The 22561-nt window shown below is 34.4% G+C and overlaps 2 protein-coding genes across 4 annotated transcripts in view; one reads left to right on the forward strand and one right to left on the reverse strand.

The window, feature by feature from the left end:
* LOC145327179 (ribosomal protein S6 kinase alpha-2-like) overlaps positions 1–22561 on the forward strand; it is a 156063-nt gene that overhangs the window by 86013 nt on the left and 47489 nt on the right. The window contains exon 14 of one of the 3 annotated variants that reach the window (XM_080170749.1): positions 13356–13443. In XM_080170749.1, the coding sequence (XP_080026875.1) occupies positions 13356–13443 (88 nt within the window). The remainder of the gene's footprint in view (positions 1–13355; positions 13444–22561) is intronic. The other 2 variants (XM_080170750.1, XM_080170751.1) reach the window with 2 other exon arrangements.
* Positions 7666–9347, reverse strand: LOC145327157 (uncharacterized). Its single transcript, XM_080170724.1, has 2 exons — positions 9201–9347; positions 7666–8706 (listed from the first exon to the last, which is right to left on the reverse strand). The coding sequence occupies exon 2, from the start codon at positions 8685–8687 to the stop codon at positions 7728–7730; it is 960 nt and encodes a 319-aa protein (XP_080026850.1). The 5' UTR covers positions 8688–8706; positions 9201–9347; the 3' UTR covers positions 7666–7727.

Genomic DNA, 22561 nt, shown 5'->3' on the forward strand with positions numbered 1-22561 from the left:
ATAATTATAATACATTAGGTACCAATTTAATTTACATTCTAATGTATCCTCCCTACCCTGCCAGGTATAGAAAATAATAATTGAATTATACCTTGGCAATGGTGTTTAACCACTTCTGCACACGTTCACTTTAACAAATTAGATTAAATTTTTTATTCTTGGGTGTACATACACAGAAAAAATAATAATAAATGAATATTATATACGTTTATATATACAGTCAAATTATATTGATAAATTATATTGGTAAATAAAAAAAAAAATTTCCCAAATGGCAGTTTCCTAAAAAATAGGAAGTATGCATTAATGTGTATTCTCACATTGTTTTCATAAAGGCCAGAATAGTCAAAACCGTATTTTATTTAACGACAGTGCAGTTGCTTTATTCTCATCAATAACAGTTATTTATCGCGGCCTATTATAGACAGTTTTCCGAGGATAATAAAATAAAAAAATTTGAGATAAAATCAAATTTTGTTAGTCCCGAGGGGCTTGGCTAACAAAACTTTTATCTTATTATTTGTGGATAAATAAATATTAATCGGTTTCTAACTTTCGATTACTATTGTTTTTTTTTGCGAATATGAAGCACTATGTTTGCTGATGTGTTAATATGCAAAAACAAATGCACACTCTTGGAATAAACAAAAATAATATATTTTTATTTCATTACATTACATATATTATTATTATTTATTTATACCAAGTAATAATATAGACGTATATTGCATACTGTGATAGAATACAAAAAGTTGGCGGTAATAATAAGATAAGATAAGATAAGATTTATTTTCCTCAAAGGTACAACATATTTTATTAGATATATATCATACATTATGTTACTATGCTTTGATCTGTTTGGTTCTTCTTGTTTGTTTGATGCAGGTTTGGTAATATAATAATATACATAATAACTATTATTAAGTACCTAGCATGGAATTGGCCGAACTTCGTCTCCACCTAGTTACCAGGCCAGTTCGAATAATATGAAGATAACATTTTACAGAAAAAATTCCATGCAACATTGTACCAGATAGTTAGCATAACCCTTTAAGGGTTGTGGAGCCACTGGTGTACTTTGACGCTTGCTAAGCCGGTACAATGTTATATGTGCAAATAAATAATAATCTTAACAATGAAAGAACAAAAATATCTTGCTGTGTATTTCAGACATCCTCCTACTATCAGTTGCAACTTCTCCAAGCGTAAATTCGGAACAATTAAGGAACCAAAACCTCCACCAGGAGTCGCTATTCCCGTTGTGATCCCTTTTCAGCTCTACATAGACAGTTTCCTGTATAACAAATTATTTTCATTATAGAGTGGAGTTTTGTCCGGGTCTAAGGACATCTCCACACCAATAATTACAGGATGACGGCAAATCTCGCGATAACACTTGGTCCAATCCAAAAAATCCAAAATCCAAAAAATGAATAAGATATCCTAATATATAATCGTATCATGTACTAAGTGAACAAGGTGTAATGGTTGGTTTCGATTCCTACGGAATCTGATTTTTATTTCTTGAGAATGGATATAATAATCCTATGATGTACAATTGTATAATTGTACAGAATAAAGAATAGGTCATGTGCGATTCCTACGGAATCTGATTTTGGTGTTTTGATAATGGGAGTGTGTCCCTAAATATGTAAGGTTCGATTCCTCCGGAATCTGATTTTTGTGTTTTGAGAACTGGTCACAGCATGGCTGTGAATGGGGCAACAATATGGGGGAGGGTGAGGTGAGGGAAGGTGAGAGGAGAGTGGTATGTGCTAGAAAACGTTTACATTAATCCATTGATCTCACTCTTTTTGAAAGTAAAGGGTGAAAGTGGGTCATGTTAAAAAAAGGCTGTGGCGTGCTATTGCGCGCACAATTTGTTATAGCTTTGCTTTAGTGGAGTTTAAATCTTACTGTTGTTTAGGCACGAAAATGTTCGGAGAGGAAGAGTACCAACAAATGTGGCAGCCGCTACGCAATAGACTGACAATAACATATCAACGACTTCTCAATTTAGTTAATGGTGACAATGTCAGTGAGGAAGTACGTCGTGAGGTAGCCCGTCTACTATACCATCAGGGTTATTTAGAAACCGAGTTGGCACTCACACTATACAACCCAAACAAGGATATGGAGTATCATGAAACTAAATTAGGTGAAATTGCTGCGCGGATAACTGCACAAGAGGGGGCTTGTCTCCAACTATAGCTCCAGAAGTTGGCCATTTCTGGTCAGGACCAGTTATGGTCAAGTTCTCTACGACTTTATATACAAGATATCCGCAAAATGTCCGCAAAAACAACCGCGGAATTATCCGCAAGACGTCCACAAAAAACAACAGTGAGGCGACCGAAAAAAAAAAATCTGCAAAGTGAGAAATAAATAATACAGTTTAGTTTTTTGAAAAAAAAGTAGTTAAATATAATTTTTAAAAATAATTTACCATAAATGCATTGATTTGTTTTTTAATAAATCCTAGATATCTTGCTATGAACTTTTGTTTTTTTATTTGAAAGATGTACAAAGTAATAGGATGTCTGTTAATTAATATTTTGCTATGGATTAATTTAGTATTAGCATAAAAAAAAGTAAGGATAAGAAATGTAAGTAGATGAAGTGAGAGGCTAGATAGAATAAGGGAGATGGGTCGAGGAATTAAACAGGTATGGGGGAGGAGGGGAGGAAAACGGGGGGGATAAAATGGGGCGTGGTGAATGGTTTGTGCGCGGTCGTGGCTACCAGCCAGACAGACAGAGCGGCGCTTATTGTTTGGTATATGCTAGGGGGGGAGAAAAAGTAGGGGGTGGGGGGATGAGTGGTTTTCCGGTAAAGCACCGTAAAATAAAGGAAAAGGGGGTGGGAGGGAGACAATTGGTTGTAAAGCATAGGGGAAATACGCGGGAAATCGGAAGTGGGGAAAGTTATTTACTAATTAATAAGTTAAATTAAGATTGCATAATGCATGGTATTAAAACACAAGGGGGGTATAAATATGGGGTAGGTAAGGTCAAATTTCAATTGTCTCCAAGATGTCAGATCAAGAAGAGGAAGTAGGACAAGGCCAAGGTGCTCTACCAGACGGGGCGCCGGAAGTTCCGGAGGAGGCTGGAGGTGAGGAAGATGTTCCCCTCCATGACCAGGTGCAGGAGCTCATCGCTATGTTAAATTCTAGCGATGATGTCGATGATCCTGTACCCGTGCACGGCGTCCAGCAGCTGCTGAACCTCGCGGCAGTGCCTGATCTACTCCCGTTTCCTGGGGTAGACAGGCGCTGTCTGGACCTCTGGTTTATGGTCAAGAGGAGGTTGTTGGGCGTTGTGCACGAGGGCGACATGTTGATGTGGAGGAGATTCCGCAACGACGCCATCGATGAGGAGATCCTCCGCATGATGTATTCCAACTATGGGTTAGTCGTGAGGTTAATATCAGTAATGCCCACGTACGCCCGCTCCTTCCAGGCCAACATGGATTCCATCGCCGCCATGGACCGCCTGGTCACCGTCCAGCAGGACCTTGTGGAGGAGCTCCTCCAACAGGAACCCGACGACATCGGCGACTCCAGCGACTACGACGAGTAGATGGCTATGCCCACTACATGAGCTTAACCAGTCCAGTCAGCGATAGTCATATAATAAACAAAATTTTCGATATCTAAATTTGAATAAATAAATATATTTTTGGTCAAAATTATGAAAAAAACTTTGTTATTTTTTTATTAGATAAAATAGAGGTAGAGGTTGCGCGATTCGTTAGTTGCTTGATAAAAAATATATAATATAATAGAAGAAGTTAAAGTCAAAATATAAAATGTAAAATGAATAAAATGGATAAGAAACAAACTATGCTAAAGCTACTCTATACATAGGTATGTATGTCGGTTCCTACGGAACCTACTCGTTGAGATTTGAGGTTAAAGAAATGCTGTTTTATTATTTTTTCGATATAGAAATTAAGTGCTTACAAAAAGTCGAGGGCTAAAGATACGAATAGAAACTTAGTTAGAACAAAAAAAATTGTTAAATAGAGGAAGAGAAATTATCAATCAGTCTAATTTCAAAAATAAAATATTTGCTTTTTTTAAAATATTTGCTTTTTTAAAACTCAATCTTGTTTAGGTAATAAGTAAAACACTTTTTCTTAAAAATATTTTTATTATCAATTAGTTTAATTTCAAGTGGAAGGTTGTTGAATATAGTTGGGAAAGAGTTAAGAGGGGCGTGCAGGAGAAAGTTTCTATTGGTGCCCGGTTCGTAAGCAAAGTTGTTCCTGTTCCTAGTGCCATACGTATGTCTGTCTTGAACAAAATTCCAGGTGTTTTCAAAGATTTTGGGAAAATTGCCTAATTTATAGGCGTGCATAAATTTACAAACATTAAATTCAATTAACAGGTTAAATGGAAGTATGCCATTAGATTTAAAGAATTCAGCTGTGTGAGCTCTGCTAGGTAAATTTTCGATTATTCTAATGGCTTGCTTCTGCAACTTAATGATTGGTGCTAACAGATACATAGGACAGGCAGTGAACAGGAGACAACAATATTCGATATTCGACTTAATATAAGAAGAATAGAGTAGCTTTAAGTGTTTCTTGTCCAACAAATGACGCATTACTTTCATACTATAAATTATTTTAGAGACTTTGCTATAGACTTTTTCAAGATGATAAGAAAACTTCATTTTCTCGTCCAATTGAATTCCCAAGTGTTTGATACTACCCTCATTGGTACCGCTCACAAGATCCAACTTAGTGATTTTTGACTCATCATTTTCATTATGATTATTCATGTTTACATAGACTTCAAAGTTGGTCTTAGCGGCGAGCTCAGCGGGGGTGAGTATCTCACGGGGGGAGGAAAAGACCATACATTTGGTCTTGCGGGGGTGAATAAGAAGTTTATTGGCATTGTACCATTGGGTCAGTCTGGGGACAAGCTCCTTTGCAAGGTTGATCAATTGTATAATATTCTGCTTTTCAATGAAGCCCACTGCGTCATCAGCAAAGAGATTGATTAGGATCTCTTCACTGCATGAAACAAGGTCATTGATAAAAATCAAAAAAAGAATTGGACCCAGGACTGACCCCTGAAGTACGCCAATGATAATGAATTCAATTGTGGAGGAGAAAAGGCCCTTAAAATATACACGCTGTTTTCTATTTGCATAATAACTACGGAACCAATCAAGTGCAACCCCCCTTATCCCTGAATTCTCCAGTTTGCTAAAAAGGATGTCCCTATTTATCATGTCGAAACACTTCCTTATGTCCAAAAATATGGCCATACAGGAAGTGTCTCGACTGAGTGCTTGGGTGATCAATGTGCTTAAGTTCAATACATTGTGAAAGGTTGAGATCCCTTTCATGAAGCCAAACTGGCGGTTGCTAAAAAAAGACCGATCTTCCAAGAACTTAACCAGCGTTTCACAGACATATTTTTCAATGGGTTTGGAAAAGTTATCAATGAGTGAAATTCCTCGATGATTATCTGCCTCGCTGAGTGAACCTGATTTGTGAAGGACAACTATTTTGGAAGTTTTCATTTTTTGAGGAAAAGTGCCATTTTGAAGTGATAAATTATAAACATGTGTTAAGGGAGTGGCAATGGTATCAGCACAGCGAGACAGAACATACATCGAGACATCATTTATGTCTGTGGAACGCTTAGGTTTAATACTACGAATGATATTAATAACCTTGAAGGGGTACAATGGCTCAAAGAAGAGGGAATCTTGACATGGGGGTGGTAAATATTCAAAAAAATTTTTGGGGGTGGAAGGAATTTCAGGCCTTAGGGAAGACCCAATCTGACTAAAATAACGATTAAATTCATTAGCTATTTCTTGGTCATTTTCAATTTTGTTTGGGCCTACTTGAAGGTATGTGCACTCAGGGGAAGATTTACTAAACCCAATGACTTCCTTTAGGGTTTTCCAGAGTTTTTTCCCATCCCCGTTTGCATCTCTTATTTGTTGTCTGTAATATTCAATCTTTGCTCTTCTCACTTGCCTATTGTAATTATTCCTATAGACATTGTAAATACTTTCATTTTCAATTGTTTTGTCTTTTAAAAAGTTGCTGTACAAAATATCTCTATGCAATCTACAACGCAATAAAAAGTCTGACATGAAAGGCTGCTGAGGCTGGGTACGTTTGTTTTTTCGTTTTTTTCTAACTGGACATTTTTCATTATAAAGTCTCAAAAAGGTTGAAATAAAGTTATCATAAGCAATGTTTGTGTTGTCTTGACTTAAAACGTGATTCCAGTTAGTGTGGTAGAGTGCATAGTTTAAGGCATCAAAGTTTTCATCATTCAATTCTCTTTTTTCAAAGAAATCTGGAGGTTTGGGTTTATTTACTCTGTCTATTCGGAATGAATTAATAATTGGCAAGTGATCGGAGATTTTTGAAGTTAAAACAAAGGAAGACATTAGGTTTTGAATAAAGTTACCTACCCCGAATAAATCAAGAAGGGTTGCAGTGGTTCTAGTTACTCTAGTAGCTCTGGTAACGGTATTTATGATACCGTTAAAAGAAAAAGACTCAATAATTCTCATGGAGTTGCTATTTATATTATTTATTTTGAAAAGATCAAAATTGAAATCTCCCACAATGAAGTATGGTATGCTTAAAGCTGCTATTCTATCAATCAGGTCCAAAAAAAGTTCAAAAAATTCTTCTATTTCAGCACTACTCTGATTGGGTGGCCGATAACAGTTTAGTAAGCAAAACTTTAGTCCATTGTGGGAAATTTTTAAGCAAATAGATTCAAGAATATTTTCTTTAAATGAAAATTTATCAAATAGTTTATCTACTTTATAATATTTGCTTACTAGAATACCCACCCCTCCCCCCCTACTTTTTGTGCGGAGTTTAACATGCCAATCGTAATTATTAATTCCATAGCAATCCATATTTACATCCTTATTCAGCCATAATTCTTGAAAACACAGAACATTTAAGTGGATATCATGTTGCCTAAAGAAGTCTACAGTGGAGACAATATCATTGTATTTAGAATGTAATGACTGACAATTAATACTAAAAATATTGAGAAGGTTTTCATTGAATGTTTTCAGTTTCTGTACGATACCTTGTTCACTTGAAAAAACGCAATTTATTCCGAATTCATTCTCAAAATCGTTAAAATAGTCGCCGTAAATTGGATTCATAAGATTTAGACCAATGTTATCGTTTAAGTTACCGTAATCCTGGTTAATCTGATCATTAGGGAGGTTTGTCATAGCAGAGCTGGTCCAGGAGCACCGCAGGAGGAATCGTCTTAACATCAAGTATGGACATCTGAAACACAGTAGATATTAGTGGACAAATAAAAATAGGTAATATACAATGTATTATCGTTAAAGCGAAAAAAATTACCATATTCACTATGGTTATTCCGATAGCGTTTAGTTTATGTGTGTGTTGGGGGTGGCAACACATTTCAAGCTAGTTTAGTTCCCCCTACTCATTTTCATACAAGTTCCAAGTATTTTATATGCTAATCAGCAGAAAAGAAAAAAATAAGAAAAATAGATTGAAATTAATATGCTATGTTGGCGTTCTAACAAGTTAGGTAATATTTAATAATAATATTATAATAATATAAAGTTTACGTGGATATAAACATTAAGTTTTTCGAAATAAATCACTTTGTAAATGAATTTAAGAATGATGATAATAATTTTTGTTAGGTACCTTTTTTTTTCCGACGTATAAGATACTTAACCTCATGATGTGATTACCGCCTTTGTAGCTTTGCTTTGTTTAGCTTTGTTGGCGGTGTCTCTAGCTTTGGCCCTCGTGGCCACAGGATCAGAAGGTGCTGAGTCAACGACAGGGGCAACAGGATCAGAAGGTACTGAGTCAACGACAGGTGTAGATGCGGCAGATGCGGCAGACGTGGCGGCAAGTGCGGCGGTGTGTGTGGCGGTAGGTACGGCAATAGATGCCGCAGGTACGGCGACAGACACGGCGGCAAGTGCGGCAGACGTGGCGGCAGATGCGGCGGCGGTCACGGCGGCAGGTGCGGCGGTGAGCGCGGCGGCAGGTGCGGCAGTGAAATCAGCGGTAGCGGCGGCTGCGGATGTGACGGCGGCAGGTACTGACTGTGTGGGCTGTGCGGCTGGTGCAACGGCTGTATGTGCGGCGGTTGCGACGGTTGCGGCAGAGTCTATGGGAGGGAACACAGCTAGGTCCCCAAGAGCTGGGGCAGGGGCAGACGTTAAATTATGTTGAATCGTGCTGGAAGGGTGGGCTGTGATCGTACTAAACTGTCTTGGGAAGTCATCCTCTGTTAAGTCAGCCTGATTAGAGAAGAATGTTTTCCTTTCCTCAGGAGCTAGCTTGTTGAAACAAAGGATAGGCGGTGCCTCTGACAGAAAAAAATCCTCGCTTCCAGGTATGGGTTGGGCCATTTCCTTCAGGTCTTTGCCAAACGGGTTAAGGCAGCGTATCCAGCGGCTGCCGTTCTTGAGCTGAAATTGGACATGTTGGCCAGCGACTTTGGCCCTCGAAATCTGGTTTGTGGCATATACAAAGGTCATGGTCTTCCTGTTGAGGTCGGACATATCTTGCTTCGCCTGGACTAACCTATTGGGGAAGAACGGGACCGGTGACGCGTTGTTCCTGGGATTGAACCTCTTGATCTCGGCGTTGTAACGGTCAAGCACAGCCTTCTTATTGTTCATCCACGCGTCGAGGTAGGATCTAGACATAAAACGAAAAATAAAAACGGGGATCTGGCCCTTTGTATATGGGAGCATATGGGCACGCTCGACGATATCACAAAAATGTGAGGGAATATATTCTAATTCCCCACGTTTAAGAGCGGCTTCAAGGGTGGGCCTTATAATGTTTCTAAATATGATAAACTCTGTAATATTTTCACGGCTCCACGGCTGCTGAAAATTCACTATTCTACAACTCCAATCGCGGCACCTTTGCTCTCTTATCGAGTTTTGTAGAAGTTGAAATTTGACGAAATTTTCTCTCGACGATTCGACAGAGTTTAAATAGTCTTTTTGTTGTGTAATCGTGGTCCTAATCGCTTTTTGTTCACTTGCAACAGATTTAGCATCTACGAAATTTTCTATACCTTCGATAGATTGAATTTTAACATTTAAATCTGAGACTCTCAATTTAATATCGTTTATTTCGGTTTTATGACTGGCAAAAGTACTATGAATAAGCTCATCCCTTACCTTAGCTATATTCGCATCGTATTCTTTAAACTTAACATCCAAAGCAGCGTCCAAATTTGTTTTAAACTTTGACCAATATTCTGGGTTGTCACACGTACTACAGGCCATGATGAAGTGAAGATGGCGGAACCGTGGGTGCTGGGTGAGTGTGGGTCAGCTGACCAATGGTGGGACGCGAAAAAATGTTAGCCAATGGGAGAGCTTATTTGTCGGGAGTACTTTGCGCCGGTAAAATGTTGCCAGACCGATAAATTATCATAAAATTATCAAAAAATTTGAGAGTGTTTTCACCAAAAATTGTTCATTAAATTAAAGCGATTAGGTTACACATAAGTTAAAAAAACTTTTAATTCATTAATGTTTTACTTTCACTTTTTTTGTGTTAACAATTGGCCGATACGTTAACACATACACATTGCCAGGCCTAAATACGAGGTGCCCTCTGGCTACAGTGTCTTCCCTTTCCTCCAACTGCGGAGTGACCACGGGCAGTGGGGAGAGGGGAACTAGTTGAGAGAGAGGGGGAAGGTAGAACTGAGCTTAACACATGGGGTAGGGCGGGGGAGAGCTTGCTAAATGCGTGTGCTCAGCCCGACTCTCTGAACTAAACTAAATTATGGTTCTAATAATTTGATTGTTTTTCCTTTTTTCAAAGTTTCTTGCGTTTAGAATTCCTTTTGCTAAGAAAATCATTTTAAAAGATGACTTTCTTATTAAGATTGAATGACCTAACGAATTTGCTTTCATAGTTATCATCAATATACTCTTTTTTTCAGTATGGCTACATACCCACTGGATTGGAACCAGTTCTCAGCCATACTAAAAAAATCATGTATAGCATCGTATTACAGACAATTTTTGACGAATATTAAAATAAAGAAAACATAAAAGCAATACAAGTTTTGTTAGACCAGGCTTTTTAATCTAAATATTTTTTATTTTAATTTCCGCGTAAAGCTGTCTATAATACGATGTGATCAATTACTATTTCTCTACTAATAAGAATTGTCATTAATATGTTTCACCTTAATCTTTTTCTAGCACAATGTGTTAAAGACGTGCTCTAATGCAATATGATTAAATATAATCAATATATGATCGTCAGAATAATGGATATATTAACAGGGGTAAATTGGTCATAAATTTAGCTTGCTGATATGGACCTTATATATTGGTCAGTTCGTTCATCCATTAGGAGGGAATTGGATAGGGTAAAGAGGGTGAAAAGGGGGTATTATTATTTTAGCCATTTGCGAGCAGCACTTTATCAGAGTACTTGAAAATGAGGTGCATCATCCAAGTAATAAGATATGGATTGTCAGAAAACAATATTACAATAATAGGTATATTTAAATAAACAATTAGTCGTTTTGTAATGCAGAGTTTCCCCTCAAAGTGCCTATTGAGCAGATAAACCCTCTCTCTCCACTAAATCACCCTTACATAAAAGTAAAAGGATGTCTCAATGTCAGTCTATGTGTATACCAAAGGATCTTTGTAACCGCTTAACCGAGATGGTTATCCTTTACAGTGTAGCTACCTTTAGGCCATGGGGAGGTTTATAACTATTTTGGGGAAGGGCACTACCACCCTCCAAAAAGAAATCGCACATAGAAAAAAAATTACCTCACCCCCCACACAAAAAAAGTTGTAGGAGTTTCTTTTGTGTTGTATGGGGAATTTTAAAGTTTTTTTTCTTTTCATTTCAAAAATTATTGTTCATTAACTTAAGACATTTAATTATGAAATAGATCATTTTCATGAATTTAGTTTAAAATAAAATCAAAAGTTTAATATATATTACATACATTATCAAATTTCAATATATTTAAAAATTTGACAAAAGAAAATCTTAATTGATTCAAAAATAGAAAAAAATGAAAAGAAAATTTATATTACAATAAGTCAAATTATTGGATATAAAATATACGTGGATATTATGTAGGTTGCTAAAATGGAGATCACTTATTGATCATTTTGCTCATCCAGTAGGAGAGGAGGGGGTAAAAAGGGATGGATGGGGGTCGTTATTTAATATGATACGAGTTTCACTTTATTAGAATACATGATAATCTATTGTAAGATCCAAGTAATAAATCCAGTGTAAAATGATAATTTCATGAAAAGGGGGATTTAAAATCGACCATTAAAATCAATTAATTACTGCTATATTAGAACCGGTTCTGAACCATACTGAAAAAATCATGTATCGTATCGAATTAAAGACAATTTTTAATTAATACCAGTTTTGTTGGCCCAGGCCTTTGGTCCCTTGGTGTCCAAAAAAACTGGTATTTTTTTTGTTTACATTTGCTTTTTAAAACATTTTTTTACTAGAATTTACGAAGTCTAGAAGTTGGAAATAGAAAAAAAAGATTATAGAATTAAATACTGGTTCCCGAGTAGAAGCCATGTAATAAATACCTTAAATTTAAAATCTATTATATAACCATTCTCTCTTTTAATTAACAAATCTATATTATTATATGTATTCATTTATACTGTTTCTAGTGGCTTCGCCCCTAGCCTCTAGGAGCTTTGCCCCAAGAGGTTTTATCAAACTAAATTTTCGTGTTTTGGATTTTAAAGAAAATTTTTTTGGGGGAAGTTTTTTTTCATTTTTTTGGGGTTAGGGGTGTCCCACCCCCCAAGAAAATAGTTATAAACCTTCCCGGGACTTATGAAAAGCTACCATGTAAAGGAGAACCCTATCTTTTCAGCGGTTAGCGAGATCCTTCGCTACAAACAAACAGACAAACAGACAGACATCGTTCTACTTTGTATTATAGATATAAATATTCATACAAAAAGTTTTATAAACACGCTCTCTCATTTGCTTGCTTAAAACTTTGGGTATTTTTTATCAAATCTTGATTGGATGTTACAAACTAGCAGTGTTCAAACCTTTCAACCAATAATTTTGGTCTACTCAGGGTCAATTTTGTTTAACATCATCAGTTGATCTACTAAAGGGTTAATTTTGTTTTCCAGAATAGGGATTTTTGTTTTCCAGATTAGGGATATTTGTTTTCCAGATTAGGAATTTTTGGTTTCCAGAATAGGGATTTTTGTTTTCCAGATTAGGGATTTTTGTTTTCCAGATTGAGGATTTTTGTTTTCCAGATTAGGGATTTTTGTTTTCCAGATTAGGGATTTTTGTTTTCCAGATTAGGGATTTTTGTTTTCCAGATTAGGGATTTTTGTTTTCCAGATTAGGGATTTTTGTTTTCCAGATTAGGGATTTTTGTTTTCCAGAATAGGGATTTTACATCCATCTATTGTTATAATCTCAACCAAGGACGTACAATGAAGGGAGGGGGGGTGTGTAAAGGGGTGATAACCCCCCAAATAAATTTGAGGGTTCCGTAGGCACCCTCAATATTTTGAAGTTTTTATTTTTACCCCTCCCCCGCCAAAAAATTAAAAAGCTTGGACGTCCTTGCCTATATGATATAAAGATTACCCCCCCCCCCATGAATTGAGCTCAACCTTGATAATTTTTTCTCAGTTTGGAAACAATAGTTTTAATTCAAATAAAGGCTATTTAGTGTATTACCATTGGGAAGAAACATAAATTCATCATCCATTGTCTTATCCTTTAAGATCCTTGTTAAGAAAGCCTTTGACTGACAGACATAGAGAAGCATTATTTTTAAAAAGTAGTAAGTTTTTTTGGACAGATTAAGACTTCAATAACTACTGAACTGATTTGGTTCTCTATCTTAGATAAGCTTCAAATAGGTTCCAATCTGATTTTAGGCTATTGTTTTCAATATTCAAATCTTGGAATAGTGCAGTTAGACTATTTTTTGTCCTTTTCTAGCCCTTTAAATAAAGAGCCCCTAAATGCTAGGGGCGCGTCCACAAGTGGTTTTTATGATTATTTTATAAGGTAGGAAGCTTTTTTTGTTTGTAGCGAAGGATATCGTTATCCACTGAACCGATATGGTCCTCCTTTACAGTTAAGCATCTAATAGGTCCCGGGATGGTTTTAGGCCATTTAGTTTTATGAAAAGTCTGGGTATGGTTCTAGGCGATTTTTGTTTATTTCTAGCTCTTCAAATACATGATGCTAATTGTTTTAAAAATTTTGGCATGGATTTAGGCTGTTTTAAGCCACTAGTTGTTTTAAAAAGTAATGGTATTCAATTATAGAAGATGATACAGAGAATACTGCTGAGTGTCCAGGAGTGGCCAGTGCGAGCAGGATAGCTGTCGTAGACGAGAAACTAGAGGAACCCAGGTACAAAAAAATTATAAGAAGACAGGAATCTAAAGGGATAAGACAATGGCCGATAAATAGCTGTACATTCCCAATGATGATACACAAAAGTACCCAAAAAACTATAGGAACCAAGGTACACATCATTCTAGTTAGAAAATCACACAAATAGTCGATATAGAATATATGTGGATATTATGACAGGGGGAAACATTGTCGTCAATTTGGCTTGCTAATATGGAACTACATCATTGTTTAGTTCGTTCATTCAGTAGGTGGGAAGGTGAAGGGGGGAATCGTTATTTTAGCCCGTTAGCAAGTTTCTCTTTATTAGATAACATATAATATATCCATTTAACGTTCCACAATCTGTCAATATTTTGTAGTTTTTATAGATGTCCAAGGTTAGTGGTAAAGGGGTGTTTTACCCCTTCAAACTTTAGAAACCCCTTATTTTACCCCTTTCAAAAAAGCTTGGACGTCCCTGATAGATTTTTCCATTTTTAATAGGTTTGAGTGAAATGTTAACTTTGATATTTATATTGGATATAATTGAACTTGTTATAGGACTATTACATATTCGTTAAAGAAGTTGTATCAACTTTTTTTTTTATAGCTAGCCGGTTCTTTTAGTAAGTAGTAGATGTAAAATTTTTCATAGAATTCAGATATGCAATCGGTTTTTTTGTAGACCTCTTATTTTTTAAGTAATTTAAGTTTTTAAAAAAAATAATTAAGTCGGTTTTAAGGTACTAAAACGCAACAAAATAAAAGAAGAAAATGGTCAGTAAGAACAAAAATAGTAAGATCTTTAATTTGACACCTTACTTTTAAAATTCTGTTGAGTAATTATTGAAAAAATCTATTTTTTTAACCTCGGTATAATAAAAACTTTAGACCTAAATATTTTCTCAAACAGACATAAAAAACATGGGTTCATATATACCATTAGAATCAGAAAAATATTACGAATCCATTGTAAGCAAAATTGAAAAAAATTAAAAAATTAAAAAATTACAGAAATGGCCAATTATTTTTTTTGTTCAGACAACACTATTGTTTTCCCTTTTTTACCCCCTCTTTACCCCCTCTTTACCCCCTTCCCATTTTTATACTCAATTGAAGAATTAAGACGTTGCCTGTACAACATAATATGATATTTTCATATAATTCCTTTTATTGTAGTTTATATACTATATTGTAAACTTTTTTTTTAATTTTGCTTACAATGGATTCGTAATATTTTTCTGATTCTAATGGTATATATGAACCCATATTTTTTTATTTGTGAAATAATAAAATTAAGTTCAAAGTTTTTATTCTCGTGGGTTTAAAAAAATCGATTTTTTCAATAATTACCTGACAGAATTGAAAAAGTGAGGTGTCAAATTAAAGATCTTACTATTTTTGTTCATAATGACCATTTTCTTTCTTTTTTTTGTTGCATTTTAGTACCTTAAAATCGACTTAATTTTTTTTTTTTAAAACTTAAATTACTTAAAAAATAAGAGGTCTACAAAAAAACCGATTGCATATCTGAATTCTATGAAAAATTTTACATCTACTACTTACTAAAAGAACCGGCTAGCTATAAAAAAAATAGTTGATACACCTTCTTTTAAATATTTATTTAAAATTGTTAGATAAATTAATTAGGAATATAATGAAATAACATTCCTTAAATTTAATTAAGGTGTACAAATTTTGATATTTTAAAAATTGAGAAATCTTAATTGTTATTATAGATAAATTATAATTGCACCAGATTTCAATGTTCTAGAATAATGTTAAACTTATAGCTGGCTAAAATTATGATTCACCCCTTCCATCCCCCTTTACCCCATCTCCTTCCCTCTTTATGGATAAATTAACTAACCAATAAATGATGTACATGTTAGCCAGGGGCGTCCAAGCTTTTTTTTGGGGGGGGTGAAATTTTTTAAGGGGGGGTAATTCGTTTTTTTTGGGGGGGGGGTAAAATGGCGCGCGAAGCGCGCCGCAAATTTTTTTTACCCCCCCAAATTTTTACCCCGGGGGTAAAATTTGCTTGGGGGGGGGGTAATTACCCCCCTGAAATCTGTTGGCAGGGGTAAATTTAGTTTACCCCCCCCAAAATTTACCCCCGGGGTAAAATTTTTTAGGGGGGTAATTTAAATTTTATTAAATATATAATATTAAAAATGCGCGCAAAGCGCGCAATATTTTTTTTTATTAGAGATTTTTTATTTTGGGGGGGTATTTACCCCCCAAAAATTGTTTGGGGTGGGTAAATACCCCCTCCTAAATGGTTGGGGTTGCCTACGGCACCCCCAGGGTAGGGGTAAATTTTAAATAGAGGCGGGGGTAAAATGAAAAAAAAATTGGGGGGGGGGGTAATCGCCCCATTACCCTCCCCCCCTTTGGACGTCTATGATGTTAGCAACTTAAATTGACGTCATTTTTCCCCTGTCAAAATATCCACGAATATGCTATATCCATCTTTTATTCTTAAGTTTGTATATCAATGCTTTCAATACAAAGGCAATTTTTCAAGTATTTTTAAGTAGAGTATTTGTTTTGTGAGTATGTATGTTCTCTTGTATGTTTAAGCAGGGATCTTAATGGATAAGACAATGGCCAATACATTGATATACATACCCAATGATGACAAACAAGATAAACCCTTCTGTAGATCAAAATTATTAGTCCAAACAGTTTTGAACTAAAAATTTAGTAAAAGAACACAAAGTTTTTGATCCAACGAATAAGGTAACGTGGTTTTACACTTTGGGGAATAGTGTAATTTACAGCCCAATGTCCCCTCTCTGATATTTGAGTGTGTGTGTGTGTGTGTGTGAGTATGTGTGTTTGTGAGTGTGTGTGTGTGTATGTGTGTGTGTGTGTGTGTGTGTGTGCGTATGTGTTTGTGTGTTTGTGAGTGTGTGTGTTTGTGAGTGTGTGTGTGTGGGTGTGTAAGCTAGTGAATTGATTCCAATATGCTGTAGTGCTGTACATGTTAATACTAGTGGCATCAGTTTTTTACAGTAGTCCCAAAAGTTTTCTTGTTCGTTTGCTTGACAACTTTTATGTCTTTTATCGAATTTAAAACCGTAGTTTCAGTAAAATGAGTATCCGAATTTTTCAAATACTAATTGTAATCTACAGAAGGGCCATTTTGGTTTATTATCATTTGGGATGTACAACAATTTATCGGTCATCGTCTTATCACTTAAGATCCCTGACGTTAAATACATATTAAAAACTTATATGAAATGTAAAAACCCGAATTCTGTCAAATCCACATATTTTAGATATTGGTTTTTCGGTTGAAACCAATTCATTCATTCAAATTTACAGTAATTTGTATAAATGAGTACACAGTTCAAGGAGAGAGTGGACAATGGGCTGTTTATTACACTAGTCCCCAAAGTTTTATAATAACGTTTTTTTATATGTGGGCTTAGCAGCTTTGGGGACTTTATTGAAATTTGATTGGTTGGTTCATGAAGTTGAGTGTCTAAACGTTTCAACCATAAATTGTAATCTACAGAGGTGTTGAATCTTTGTATATTCATTGGGGATCAATTTATCGGCCATAATCCCTTTAGATACATAGTAATTTATATAAATGAGTACAGAAGTTTTTATTTTACCGGTTAATTCCTACCTACCCCAAAAGAAAAGCCAAAGTTTCATGAAGACGCTTACATTTGTTGTCTTAAATTTAATTTAGTTTTAATTAAGGAAATGAACGATGAATTAATGTACAAATCAAATAATTGTTGTTCCAATTTCCCCTTCTCCCCTGTTTATCCAAATATTAATATGATTGTTATTTAAATGTTTTGTTTTAGTCTAAAGAACAATAAGTTACACTTTATTTCAAAGAATTTTTAGAAATAAAACTAGATATTCCTAGATGGCATTATTTTCATATATTGGCTCTCTCTTGTTTTTCTGATATGTTGTAAATTTTGATAGAAAAAAATTAGGGTATTATCCTCTTAGAATTTTTTTTTCAATTTTGAAAATTTGAGTTTTAAATTCATTAGGATTTAAAAACATTATTTTAAAATTTAAAATATTAGAAACTTTGATTTTGATAGCCTTTATATTCATATAAAATAAGGATCTTCAAGTTTAAAATCTTTATTCCTTAGTATATTTCCTACTATGTAGAATACTTTATTTCTTAGTATATTTCCTACTATGTAGAATACTTTATTCCTTAGTATATTTCCTACTATGTAGAATACTTTATTCCTTAGTATATTTCCTACTATGTAGAATACTTTATCCCTTAGTATATTTCCAACTATGTAGAATACTTTATTCCTTAGTATATTTCCTTCTATGTAGAATACTTTATTCCATAGTATATTTCCTACTATGTAGAATACTTTATTCCTTAGTATGTTTCCTACTATGTAGAATACTTTATTTCTTAGTATATTTCCTACTATTTAGAATACTTTATACCTTAGTATATTTCCTACTATGTAGAATACTTTATTCCATAGTATATTTCCTACTATGTAGAATACTTTATTACTTAGTATTTTTCCTACTATGTAGAATACTTTATTTCTTAGTATATTTCCTACTATTTAGAATACTTTATACATTAGTATATTTCCTACTATGTAGAATACTTTATTCTTTAGTATATTTCCTACTATGTAGAATACTTTATTCCTTAGTATATTTCCTCATGTAGAATGCTTTAATCCTTAGTATATTTCCTACTATGTAGAATACTTTATTCCTTAGTATATTTCCTTCTATGTAGAATACTTTATTCCTTAGTATATTTCCTACTATGTAGAATACTTTATTCCTTAGTATATTTCCTCATGTAGAATGCTTTATTCCTTAGTATATTTCCTACTATGTAGAATACTTTATACCTTAGTATATTTCCTACTATGTAGAATACTTTATTCCTTAGTATATTTCCTACTATGTAGAATGCTTTATTCCTTAGTATATTTCCTACTATGTAGAATACTTTATTCCTTAGTATATTTCCTCATGTAGAATGCTTTATTCCTTAGTATATTTCCTACTATGTAGAATACTTTATTCCTTAGTATATTTCCTACTATGTAGAATACTTTATTCCATAGTATATTTCCTACTATGTAGAATACTTTATTCCTTACTATATTTCCTACTATGTAGAATACTTTATTCCTTAGTATATTTCCTACTATGTAGAATGCATCCTACCTTGCTTTTCCTGCATATTAGGAGACCCATAGATTTTGTTTTGCTGGAGTTAAGAAACCAGCACGTACAGAATAAAAGCTAATGTTTGAATGTCCTAAACAGGAAGGTAGAGGACACTGAATTGTTAATTTACAAGACAAGCTTCTCCATTGGTTGACTCAAAATCTTGATTGGCTGGTTCAAACTAATTGTGTCCAAACTTTTATTAACTTTTATTAACTATAACAATACTTTTATTAACTATAACATTTATTATCTATAATACAAAGTAGCTTGATGTCTGTCCGTCCGTCCGTCCGTCTGAAGCTTAAGATCTCGGTAACCACTGAACCGATCGGATTCTACTCTTCAGGGAATATACCTACTGGTCCTGTGGGGGTTTTAGGCTTTTTTCCCCCAAAAAAACAAAAAATTCCCCCCATTTTTTTTTGTAGAAGATTTCCTTGGTCCTTTTTATTTTTTTTTACGAATTTCACCTTAACTTTTTTTATCACCTCCTGGGGCAATGCCCCTAGAGGCTAGGGGCGAAGCCGCTAGTAATCCTCAAAAGAATTAGTTATATTTGTCATTGGGAATTTATCGGACAAAACTAAATCATACTTAACATCAATTTTGAAAAAATGAAGTCTTTTTTTTTCAGAGCACAAGTTTAAAAGAATACAAATTTTATAGCATAAATAATACGCTTGATGTCGTAAGTAGTTCTTGATTTTTACATCCGTACAGTAAATGCACTGTCAAGTTTTTAGGCTTTGGCTTGGTTTTCGTACTTTAAAAGGTAAAATTTGATGGGTCCTCCATTGCATATACTTGAGCATATCTTGTTTAAAATAAGAAGAAAGAAAGAAAGATAATTTGTTTAAAATAAAGTGCACTTTAACCAACTCTCTCAAGTTATCTACCCACAAAAATTTTAGTTTTACCCATAAAAAAATAATTTTACTTTTAGGTAAAGAAATCTAAAATCATCTCAAAGTAATTTTTATTAAACTAGTGGTTACGCCCCATGAAACCTCTTGTGGCGCTGTAAATAGTTTCTTTTAAAATATCTTGTTGTTTATGTTAATTTCAGCTATTTCTTATTTATGTATCATATATATTTTTTTTCCGGGGGTTATCCTATCCCTTTCCATATATGTATAGCGGTAAACGAGATCTTTTGGCGCAGAGAAACATACAAAGATCACGTTAATATAATGATAAAAAGGATACTTAAGATGCTTAAGAATATGCTAACATAGAAAATTATTAAATATGAATTCTACACTCATTATAAATAAGTGCATACTCGTCTAATGAATCCAAATTTGAAATCTAGTCAACAAAATAATCTTTCATGTAAATTTTTCTTTGTTAATTTAGGGAAAAAAATCCATGTTTTGAAACAAACACATGAAACTTTTGGTAATCTTTAAAAAAATACTCTTAAAAATTTAAGATCGATTAAATGATACTAACATACTATCTGTTACGGATGTATGAATGGACGGTCACGCTATCTATGTAAAAAAGAGTCCCTTAAATTAACACTAAGGAAAGTAAAATATATAGTTTGGTAAAAAAGAAAACAAAAAGTTGATTTTGTGAATATTTTTTTCTCTCTTGCAAACTAGATTTGCTCTCGGTAAATAAGTACACACCTATCTTGAAATTAATTAAGACATAGTTTAATTGGTCTAGTGGTGGAAAGGTTTGGGCACTCAACTTAATAAACCAACCAATGAAAATTCATTAAAAGTCAAAGTTTTTAAGTCAACAATTAAGAAAACGTCAATATATTAATTTGTGGCCTAGTATTAATAAATAGCTCAATGCCCCCCCGCAGCCTAATAGGTCCCACTCAACTTTTGTCTTGATTAGTTTAAAGAGAGGCGTGTAGAATAAGGTTGAGAAATAAAATAGAATTTAATGTATGTACATTGTACATTGTATGTGTATGTGTAAAGAATAAACAATGCAAGTTCTAAATTAAAAATGTGTTACTTATACTGAAAAGGTTGGTTCATGTTATGTTAAAAAAAAAATTCTGAACTTTTGATTAACAGAAAAGGTAGATTCCTCTTAGTATTATTTTTAGCGATTTCGAAAATTTGAGTACCCCCCCCGACAACAAAATAATAATTTAAGTAAACTATTATTAGGTTGGACAGGAGGAAGGGAGGGAGGGTATATAAGGCGAGACACGAGCCTTGCCTTGCCTCAGGCTCCTTAGTCAACCATGCCAACCAGTTTAGGATCTCAGTCCCTCACTACAAGGCAGATTGTAGTCGACTAACAAACAGTTTCAAGCTTTCAGTCTATTTATATGCAGAATTCTTACTGTATTGTTTACCCCTTTCCCCTCCCATCTGACCAACAACCCCCTTTTCCCCACCCCCTTAATGTTCTCCCTCACATCATGCGAGCACTCCATGTCCGCGTATTTTTACTGTATTGTTTACCCCTTTCCTCTCCCATCTGACCAACAACCCCCTTTTCCCAGTCCCCTTTATGTTCTCCCTCTCGTCTGCATATTTTTAGCAAGAACAATTTTGTTTGTGGGTTGCGTAGCAATATTTAAAAGAAATAGACTAACCTAGAATAGTTTTTTGAAATTTAGAAAATTAAAGTACCCCCGACAACGAACATCTGTGGCCGCAGCGCTCGGCTCCCTAGCCTATAACCTAACCTAACCTAACCTAAAATAGTTTTTTGAAATTTAGAAAATTAAAGTACCCCAGACAACGAACATCCGTGGCCGCAGCGCTCGGCTCCCTAGCCTATGACCTAACCTAACCTAACCTAAAATAGTTTTTGAAATTTAGAAAATTAGAGTACCCTGACATCAAGTTGTGGACACAGGAAAAAGGCAAGCTTCAATTTAATTCAATAACGTGTCCGTGCTGTGGAGAAGCCTCGCTTCGCTCGGCTTCCCCACACAGCACGGACACGTTATTGAATTAAATTGAAGCTTGCCTTTTTCCTGTGTCCAAATCTTTTCCTCCTCCCGCAGACTATCCAGACTGTTGGGGGGGGGGGGGGGGGGGTACTCAAATTTTCAAATTGATAAAAAATTTTGTAACAGGATAACGCCACAGAAAATTTATAAGGTAACAGTGTTTCAACTTATCTGTTTTTTAAAGCAACAATTTTCTTGCTTAAAATCAGGGGACGGTACCATTTAATTTTCGTTTTTCAATTTGTTTTTAAAATTTATTTTGTGAAATGCTTTGTTAAAAAATACATTGACTTAAAAGGTTGAACCAGGGATCTAAAGGGATAAGACAATGCCAGATAAATTGATCCTCAATGTTAATGTAAATCCTCAATGTTAATACACAAAGTTACTCTTTATGAATATTACAATTATTGGTTAAAACGTTTGAACACCCAACTTAATGAACCAACCAATCAAAATCAATAAAAGCCTCAAAGGTGATTATAAACGAAGAACAAAAAATAGTATAATACATATAACTTTGGGGACTAGTGTAATAAACAGCTCAATGTACCATCTCTCCCTGGTTTAAAACACACAAAATACATAAGATAGAAACATTTCTCAACCTTCAGCTTAAACTTTTATTTCTATGTTTACATTTTCAACAAATTTCCTACACAGAGAGCTGAGAAACAAAATACATGTGTAGTACATTTAGAATATTTTTTACTCAGGGGTCTAAAGTAATAAGACATTTGTTGAAATTTAATGTACATTGCCATGATGGTACACAAAGTTACCCCTTCAATAGATTACAATAAGTGGTTGAAACGTTTGGATACTACATTAAGGAACCAACTAATCAAAATTCAATTAAAGTGCTGAGCCAACCAATAAGAAATTGTTATTATAACAGTTTAGGGACTAGTATAATAAACAACTGATTGTCCCCACCAACCCTGTTCAAAACATGTATATTTTTGTTTATAAAAAGATGTAACAAAAAGAGTT

Source organism: Acartia tonsa, chromosome 8, assembly GCF_053477335.1.
Source record: "Acartia tonsa isolate MP-2025a chromosome 8, ASM5347733v1, whole genome shotgun sequence".
In the NCBI taxonomy this organism is placed as follows: Eukaryota; Metazoa; Arthropoda; class Copepoda; order Calanoida; family Acartiidae; genus Acartia; species Acartia tonsa.